The 8,978-nt window shown below is 64.3% G+C and overlaps 1 protein-coding gene across 13 annotated transcripts; it reads left to right on the top strand.

Moving 5' to 3' along the window:
* Positions 1–18: 18 nt before the first annotated feature.
* SIGIRR (single Ig and TIR domain containing) lies at positions 19–8,696 on the top strand. Of its 13 annotated transcripts, none has more exons than XM_074371263.1 (9): positions 33–224; positions 4,608–4,770; positions 5,437–5,874; positions 6,330–6,463; positions 6,570–6,710; positions 7,127–7,270; positions 7,360–7,676; positions 7,904–8,093; positions 8,367–8,696. In XM_074371263.1, exons 3-9 carry the CDS (start codon positions 5,645–5,647, stop codon positions 8,528–8,530), a joined length of 1,320 nt encoding a protein of 439 aa, XP_074227364.1. In that variant the 5' UTR covers positions 33–224; positions 4,608–4,770; positions 5,437–5,644; the 3' UTR covers positions 8,531–8,696. The 13 variants fall into 13 exon arrangements, with proteins under 13 accessions (XP_074227367.1, XP_074227364.1, XP_074227369.1 ...); XM_074371268.1 differs by lacking the exon at positions 6,330–6,463 and having other exon boundaries at positions 44–224; positions 5,437–5,501; positions 5,676–5,874; XM_074371267.1 differs by having other exon boundaries at positions 46–224; positions 4,608–5,874; positions 7,360–7,462; positions 7,526–7,676.
* The last annotated feature ends 282 nt before the right edge of the window (positions 8,697–8,978 follow it).

The raw sequence follows: 8,978 nt of genomic DNA, 5'->3' as shown, positions 1-8,978 counted from the left end.
GCGGCTGCTGAGGACTGAGCGCGGGACAGTCCAAAGCACCAGCCTTGGGCGCAAAGCGGGACATTCGGCCCGCCCTCGGCCCTGGCTGCTGGGCGGGGCCGCACCTGCAGCTGCCGCTGGGCCTGTCGCCGCCGCCTGGCCCAGGTGAGCCGCTCCACCCCCGCGGCCGCGCGGGCCACGGGTCTTGGCAGCAGGTGTGGCAATCGTGGCTCCTACCCACGGAGGTGAGTGGAGGTCTCCGGCTTCCGGGAGCCAGGACCGGGCCTGAAGCCTGGGGGCCAGGGTGCCTCTCGCCCCGGGGAGCCTCTGGGCCGCGGTGGATGCGGTTCCGCAGGAAGTGCGCCGGAGCCGGGCTCGTTGCCCACGTCGCCCGGAAGCCCGAGCTCGCCCGCGTCCCGGTCCCTTGAGCCTCGTGGGGGCAAGCGCCGCTCTTTCCCGCTCCGCCTGACGTGAGCCGTGGCTTCCTCGCGGCCCTCGCCCATGAGAGGGAAGAGAGCGCCGAGGCGCGAGGGGACGCCCACCTCCGCCCCAAGGTCGGCGCCCAGGTCTGAGGCCTCCCAGGGCGCCGGGGGCTGACAGTGAAGCCGGCTGGAGCCGCTGCGCGCCGGCCTCCGGGCGGAGCTACCGCCGTCCGCGCGCCTCTCTGCCTTCCGTGCGCGCCCTCGCCGCCTGCGCGCGCCCCCGACCTGCGGGCCGTCCGCGCCCCCCAACCGCGCGCGGCCCGCCCCGCCCGCTCACCGCACCTGGAGGGTGGGCGATGCTAAGGCCTGTCCACCCCTCCGGGAAGGCGGAGGGCAGGTGCGGGCTGTGCGGCGAGGGAGACCCGGGTGTCGTGGGCGCCTCTCGGCTTGTGGGGCCCAGGCGTTTGTGCACGTTCTTCCCTTCAGGAGATGCGGCACGCACAAGGCGCAGAGGGGCTGCCCGCCCCCAAAGAGGGGGAGTCTCTCAGAGACTGTGGGGTGCGGAGCAGCAGACCATACGGCAGGGCGGGGAAAGGGAGCGGCGCTGGGCGGGGGCTGGCGGAGGCACTGGAGCTCCAGCGCGAGGCCGGAGGGTGGGAAGGGTCGGGGCTTTCTAGGAACCGCACGGCGCGGGACAGAGTGTGGTGGGCGGTGCAGGGGGCGGGCTCGGACGCGGAAGGGCTGTTCTGGAGAGCGCCTGAGGCAACGTGGAGGTTATGCTCTCTTTGGGGAGTGGGCCTGGGGGACGAGGGAGGGTACGCGTGGCGGTTACCGGCTAGCGGGGCGTGCAGCTATGGCTGTGAGATGCCGGTACAGACGGGCATCCAGAGCAGCAGGCCGTCTGCCAGGACCTCTGAGGGGCAGCAAGACTGGTTGGGGACACGAGAGCTCTTTGCTTCCTGCCTGGGTGCTCCTGGGCAGGTCACTGACTGCTGGCGGCCAGTAACCTGTCCGTCAGGTGCTTGTGCTGCCTACTCGGCCTCAGCGCCCCCAGGGCAGCTTGCAGGACGGGCTCCTACCAGCTCCAACAGGCGTCCAGGAAGCTGAGGATCAGTGGGGAAGAGGTGCAGTCAGGCCTTCCTCCAGTTCTGCGAGACCCTGAGCCCAAGATGCGCTGTCACCTAAGAGTCTTGAAGGCCACCAGGGCTTTGAGCAGGGGGGCTTGGGCGGGGTCAGATTAAGGATGTGGGGAAGCAGGTGCTGCCCTGAGGATGCGCCCCTGGAAGGCCCTGCCCTGTGTGGGTGGGGGCAGGGACAGGGGCTGGAGGGGACTCTTGCCTGATTTCTGCGGGCAGCGATACCAGCTACCTGTCGCTGGGCCCTGAGTCCTTCATCAGTCTGGTGTCGGGGCGCGGGAATCGGTGGTGGCAACAGGGGATGCTGGCTGCCCATCCCCCCACACTGGGCTCAGAGCTGGGCGCCTCTGCTGAGGCCTCCTGTTTGCTTCCTTGTCTAGGGAAGGCGGCACTTCTCTCCCTTCCCCGCCTGAAACTAAGGTCCATGTGATACCCCAGCCCCCTTGTAGCTGCTCACTGTTTGGGGGCTACACCTGGGAGGTGGACAGGGAGGGAGCCAAAGAACCCAGCCCAAGGCCCCATTGCTGGTGAGAGTTTCCACAGAAGCCCCATCACCCCCACAGGTCAGAGGTCAGGGGTACTTAGGGTTGCTCACTTGGGCCCAGGAGCTACGTGGAGACTCCGCCCTCTCCTGGGTGTTGGAATCGTAGGGGTGTCCAGAAAGCAGGCCATACTGCCCAGCTCCTTGTGTGTGTGCAGGACGGCCCTGATGGGGGGAGGGTTTGCCTGCCAGGACCCTGACATATCACCCTGGGCCCGAGTACTGGTGCAGCCTCTGCCCACCTTCCAGGTCTGGCCTGCGGAAGGACGGTGCCTGGATGGACTGGGGTGGGCCCCAGAGGAAGGAGCCGCTTGACTCAGAGTTACAGGAAGAGCGGGGCAGGCGGGGCCAACGGGGAGAACCACCAACTGCCCGCCAGCCCGCCTCAGAGGAGGGTGGGTGCTTGGGTGGGGTTTGGGTTTAGGAGAGGATGTGACTGCGAAGCCAGGAAGCTACGGGGAAAGTTCTGAATAAAACACACAAACAAAAGCCAGGTCCTCACCGTGCTTGGCAATGCGTCCGGGGCAGCCGTGGTGCTTTGGACTGGGCCGGGGGCCCAGCTGAGCAAAGAGTTTGCTCCAAAGCACAAGTCAGTGCCCTCAGTGACCGACCTCCCCGACTCAGGAGGAAAGAGCTGGAACCAGGTGACTTCGTGCCCTCCCACAGTGGCCTTGCTTCTCGGCGTGAGCCAGTGTCCTTGTCCTTGGGTGCCTTTCCTGGCCTGAGGCCTGTCCTCAAAATCAGGCCTGGCTAAGGAGAGGCCCGCAAAGCATGTGGCACATGTGTGCATCATGTGCGTGCACCAGTGAGAGTGAGGGGTGATGGGAGGCTGAGGGGTGTGTGAGGTGCAGTGAGTGTGGTGTGAGGTGTGTACAGATGCTCGTGGCTGTGTGCCCTGTGGGAGCTGTGGCAAGTGTGTGCTGTGTGTGCCAGGTGTGTAGACCACCAGTGTGTGTGAGTGTGGGGCGTGTGCACGTGTACACAGGGGCCAGGAGCTTACTGTAGGCCTGTGTGGGGTGCAGGGGGTGGGTGTATGGCGCCGACTGTACAGAGGGGCTGTTGCAGGGGAAATGGCAGGGAGAGTGTGCAGCACAGAAGCTGCAGGGGGTTGTGCAGGTCAGGGTGTGTGTGGGGTGTGCAAGGGAGACTGCAGGGGAAGGTGTGGAGGGGAGAGGTATACAGGGCAGACTGTACAGGGAGGGGTATGCAGGGGAACACCTGTCTCCTGGCCATGCAGTTTGGTCTTAACTTCCAGGAGGATCTGAGATTGCATTTCCAGGGGTGGGAGGTCTTCTGAGCTTGGGGAGGCCAAGGAGGCACTGCAGGAGTTGCCCTAGGACCTGCTGGGTTGCAGGAAGTTCCTTTTGGGAGAGGGGGTGTGAGCTGCCCAGTCTTCCACAGTCCCTCAGTGGCTGGTTCTCCTGCTTCAAGGACCTTCCCAGGCCTGCCCTTCACTCCAAAGGGCTTCTGGAAGGACTTTCTGCACTAGCCCCCAAGGGATCAAGCCTGACACTCCACTAATTAGTGAGGAAATTCCAGCCCCTCCAAACCAGGGGCAGAAGCTGGGCCAGGTCCACAGGGGGTCATCCGTGCAGGAGTGGGAGGCAGGCTGAGACTCATCCCTGCAAAGTCTCAGGGGTCCTACTGGTGGGGAGGGAGGGAGTGTTGAAGGAGCTGGGCCCCAGTGTGTCCACTTGGCAGGGAGGGAGGGAGTGGAGTGGATGGATACCCACTGGATTAACAGGGTGGACCTCGGTGACAAGGAAGAGGTAGCCGGGGCCCAGCTGCCAAGGAGGCTGTCGCGAAGGCCCCTGCGCTGGGGCTTCATGCCCCGGCCTTTCAGCCCAGCTCACTGTAGAGATTTTTGTGCCAAGAGGCTGCTGACTGGCTGGAAGTGGCCCCAGAGCCCACGGAGGGGAGAAGGGTCACCTATGAGTGGGTGGGGACTTCCCTTGGAGAACTAGACAGTGTGGACAAAGGTCTCTGGGTTTGAAGATGACAAACAGGTGGGGGCGCCGGCACAGGACCCAGAAAGAGGGATGCCCTGTCAGGCCCAGCCTGGCCCCACTTGACTCTCCTGCCTTGACGCCTCGGCCCAGCTCAGCCTCAGCCTCAGGTGCCGCGTTCCCGAGGGCATGTCGCACCCAGGACTGAGCCCAGAACAAAGCCCCAGCTGGGAGCGTGGCTCAGTCTGGCAGCCTCAGGGCAGCTAAGTGCGGCGGCCCCGTCCCAGGGGACGTGGGAAGAGGCCAACTCCCAGGCTCATGAGGGGTGCTGGGGACACTGCCCCACCCTGGGCCGTCATGGTGGCCCTGGAGCAGAAGTTCAGCCCGAGGGCCCCGACCAACCCCCTGGGCTGTGCAAGGTGGCGCCACTCCCGCCACGTGTAAGGGACCGGGTGCTGTGCGGGTGCCTGACGCTCTGCCGGCTTCCATTAGGCAGCTGGTGCAGAGGCAGTGTTTCTGCAGCCAAAGTTACACGTTAACTGACCCTGTTCTCATTTAACTTGCTCCCTGGGGATGGCGGCAGCCTCCGACCCGTCCTGGAGCCCTGACTGACCTGATACAAGGACAGAGAGTGAGTTTTGCCCAGCCCTTGGGGGACCAGTCTGCTCGGCCAAGGAGCCCCGTGGAGCCGTGGGTGGCCCCAGTACCCAGCCTGCCCCGAGGAGGCCCCGGCCAGACCATGGCAGGTAGATGGGTCAGAGAGGGATCGGCTCGGGCTCCACTCCTACCTCCTGCCCCTCAGGCTGACTCCTGCAATGTTGCCCGGCTCTCTGCTTGGCCTCAAGCCAGGGGTACAAAGGCCTCTGTTCACCCCACCCTCATGGCCCAGGGTCCTGACCCCACCGTTAGGATGGGCCTTGAACCCTCTCCTGCCCAAGGCCTCTAGACCAGGCTAGTGGGGTAAAGCCCAGGGATACTGGGAGCGGGCACTGGTAGGGGCTGTTGGGGGTGGGATGGGTGGGAGACCACACTACCAAGACGATGACAGTCTTCTCTGACCTCCCCCTGGGGCTCATCCCCCCATTCTAAAGATGAGAAAGTTTGGATCTCCAGGAGGTGAGAAGGCTTGCTTGTGGCCTGGAGTAGAGGGTCCTGGAACCCCAGACTCCCACACCAGGTGACACGTGCTGGCATGCCCAACCCCTGAATCCCCTAAACCACCAGTGTCCACACTCACTGTAGCTCCCCCAGCAGAAAGGCCAGGGCCTGGGCCTCACAGCAATGGGCAACAGGTGCACATGGGAAATGTGGGGGCCAGGCTTATGCCCTGGGTGGATGAGCAGTTAGGTGGGCCCTGCTGGGCTGGGGTGGGGTTGGGTCAGCTCAGCTCTGACTCCGGAAATGCCCTCCAGCTAACATCCCCTCGGAGCCAGGGCAGGCAGAACACACAAGAACCAGCTGCTGCTGGGGGAAGAAGGTATGCCAAATGCCAGGCCCTGTCCCCCACAGGACTCGTGGATGGACATGGTGTGGCCACCATGCAACACGTGCCACTAGCCAGCTTGGTTTTTTCCCGGACCACAGACCATCTGTGGACCATGGGAGCCTGGCACTGCAAGCATGGCTAATGCACAGGTTCCTCTCTCTGCAGGAGTCTGCAACAGGGCCCCTGACTTCCTCTCCCCATCTGGACACCAGGCGCTGGGGTCTGCCCTAGGCAGTGCGGTCACTCTGAACTGCACCGCCTCGGTGGTCTCTGGGCCCCACTGCCCCCTGCCCTCAGTCCAGTGGCTGAAAGATGGGCTGCTGCTGGGCAGTGGAAGACACCATGCCCTCCATGAGGACTCCTGGTAAGAGAGGAGGGTGTCCAGGGTCAGGTAACCACGCTGGATACACCCATGGCCTGTGGCCTCTCTGACCTACACCCTGGTCTACAACTACCTGGACACGGGCTGGGGAGTGACTGCCCAGATGTGACACGAGCAGACTGCCACTCTGGATGCAGACTAACCATCAGTGACTGCAGGAATAGATGGCCCCTTAGACACCTTGTGGTCCACTCAGGGCCATGAGTGCCAGCAGGGGTCAGAGGACCCCCAGGACCCATATGCAGGATTAGGGTAACTATCTCCAAACAGATCCACACCCCCTTGATTCTGGCCATTTCTCTTAGCTTATGGCCCAAGGACTGCCTAGGAGGCCCAAATTTGCAGCCTCTTTGGATGAGTCCCAGACAGATGGGGCTAAGGGGCATCCAGTGATGCTCTCGGGCCCCAGGTGAGGGGGTGGGGCCTGGTTTCCCCAGGGTCAAGGCCAACTTGTCAGAGGTGCTTGTGTCCAGTGTCCTGGGGGTCAACCTGACCAGTGCGGAGGACTTTGGGACCTTCACCTGCTCCATCCAGAACGTCAGCTCCTCCTCCTTTACTCTTTGGAGAGCTGGTGAGGGGGGTTCACTGGGGTAGAGGGTAGGAGGGAGGCCTGGGAAGCCTTTAGGCCTGGAGGGTGCTGGGGTGGTCAGAGGCTCAGGCTGTAGCTCTGTCCCCAGGCCCAGCTGGACATGTGGCTGCGGTGCTGGCTTCACTCCTAGTCCTGCTGGTCCTGCTCCTGACAGCTCTGCTGTATGTGAAGTGTCGACTCAATGTATTGCTCTGGTACCAAGACACGTACGGGGAGGTGGAGATGAACGGTGCGTGGGTCCCAGATGGACGGGGATGAGGAGTCAGCCACGGGGCCTCCCTGGGCTCAGGTCTGGGTTGGGGGGGGTTGCCCCCAACAAACGTGAGCAGCTCTGGAGGTGGGGTCAAGGGGGCATCCATCCCTGGAGGGCTCTGGCGAGCACGGAGTCCAGGAAACGGGTGTCTCCATGCAGCCCAGGAAGGCACAGGGCTGGCGGAAGGGGGACACGGTATCCCGGTTCCTGGGCTCCACTTGGAATCCCGTGTGAGGGAGGGGTCTAGGCACGACTGGGGCCGGGGAATCTGCTGGATCTGCGTCTGGGGCGCAGACCTGGCCCTTGCTGCACACTGGGAGAGGATTAGGGGACCCCGAGGGTGGCGGGCCCAGGCCTGGAAAGCGGCCGCGCTGACCCGCCGCCGCCCGCAGATGGGAAGCTCTACGACGCCTACATCTCCTACAGCGACAGCCCCGAGGACCGGAAGTTCGTGAACTTCATCCTGAAGCCGCAGCTGGAGCGGCGTCGGGGTTACAAGCTCTTCCTGGATGATCGCGACCTCCTGCCGCGCGCGGGTACCGAGGCGCCCCGCCCCCACCCCAGGCCCGGGCCTCGCCCCGTCTAGGGCCCCGCCCAGCGCCTGCCTACGCTCCTGTTCCCGCAGAGCCGTCCGCCGACCTCCTGGTGAACCTGAGCCGCTGCCGGCGCCTCGTCGTGGTGCTGTCGGACGCCTTCCTGGGCCGGGCCTGGTGCAGCCACAGCTTCCGGTGGGTCCCGCGCGGGGTTGGGTGGGCCCCAGCCGCGCCCCCCCTGACGTCCCTCCCCCGCAGGGAGGGCCTGTGCCGACTGCTGGAGCTCACGCGTAAACCCATCTTCATCACCTTCGAGGGCCAGCGGCGAGACCCGGCGCACCCCGCGCTTCGCCTGCTGCGCCAGCACCGCCATCTGGTGACCCTGCTGCTCTGGAGGCCCGGCTCCGTGGTGCGGAGAGGCGGGGAGGGGGGTTGTGGATGGAACCCCATGGGCGGGGGTTCTGTGGCCAGGTGCCCAGAGGAGGGACCCTGCTTGAAGGTCCCTGGAGCCAGGTGAATGCGCGCTGCGAGGTGTACTCTGGGGCTAAGGAGGCCAGGGGCTTCCAGCGTTGGGAACCCCCATGTGTTTATACACGCTGTGTTTACACACGCTGATTGCCCCACCCTGGCCGCCAGATGCCTTCCTCCGATTTTTGGAAAGAGCTACAGCTGGCACTGCCGCGGAAGGTGCAGTACAGAGCGATGGAGGGAGACCCCCAGACCCGGCTGCAGGATGACAAAGACCCCATGCTGATTGTGGGAAGCCGGGTCCCGGAAGGTCGGAGCCTGGACCCAGAGCTGGACCCTGACCCCGAGGGGGACCTGGGTATGCCCACCCCTGACCCTGGGAAGCTCAGCCTTGGTTGGAGGAGGACTGCATAAGGTGGAGGAGCTGGGAAAGGTGTCCATGAGGTGGGGACTGCCCCCTGCAGCCGAGCACCTCTGGCTGCCTCTTTCCATGGAGGAGGTTGAGCCCAGGGCCTGCCTGGGAACTTCTGGGACCTCAAATGCTACCATGCAGGAGGGGCAGCAGGGAGTGACTGGCAGGAGGCAGGCTGTGAGCAGCCCAGCCTCAGGCCTGGCGGTACCCCCTCCCCAGGTGTACGAGGACCTGTCTTTGGGGAGCCATCAGCTCCACCGCACGCAAGTGGGGTCTCACTTGGAGAAGGCCGCGGCAGTGAGGTGGATATCTCGGATCTCGGCTCCAGAAACTACAGTGCCCGCACGGACTTCTACTGTCTGGTGTCAGAGGAAGACGTGTAGTCCGGGCTGGAGCAGCAGGACCACCAGGGACAGCTAGGGGCAGGGCAGGGTGGCTTTTTCCCCTAGTTTAGCAGGACCACGAGCCCCATCTACCTGTGGCCCTGGGACCTCGGGGAAAGGGAGTGACTCCAGTCTTGTGCCACAAATAAAGTCCTTTTGAATCTTACCCGGGTCTTGGTCTCTCCTCTCCTGGGGCAGGAAGCAGGCGTCCAGTGTCTTGGGCAGAGCACCCCTCACTTCTGTCTCAGGCCCTCCAGGGCCCTGGACCCCTCCCTTTTCTCACCACATGGCCACTCGGTCACCAAATCTGGCCAACCACACAAACCCACTCTCTCCCCGTCCTCCTCTACCCTGACCCAGCCAGACACATCTTTTGCAGTGGCTTCCTCAGGTTTCCCTGCTTGGGGGAGTGATATCTCCAGTCTCACTCCCCTCCAGACAGACCCTG

Source organism: Camelus bactrianus, chromosome 10, assembly GCF_048773025.1.
Source record: "Camelus bactrianus isolate YW-2024 breed Bactrian camel chromosome 10, ASM4877302v1, whole genome shotgun sequence".
In the NCBI taxonomy this organism is placed as follows: Eukaryota; Metazoa; Chordata; class Mammalia; order Artiodactyla; family Camelidae; genus Camelus; species Camelus bactrianus.
The sequence above is the reverse complement of the archived record's forward strand: the minus strand, read 5'-3'. Positions and strand labels throughout refer to the sequence as shown.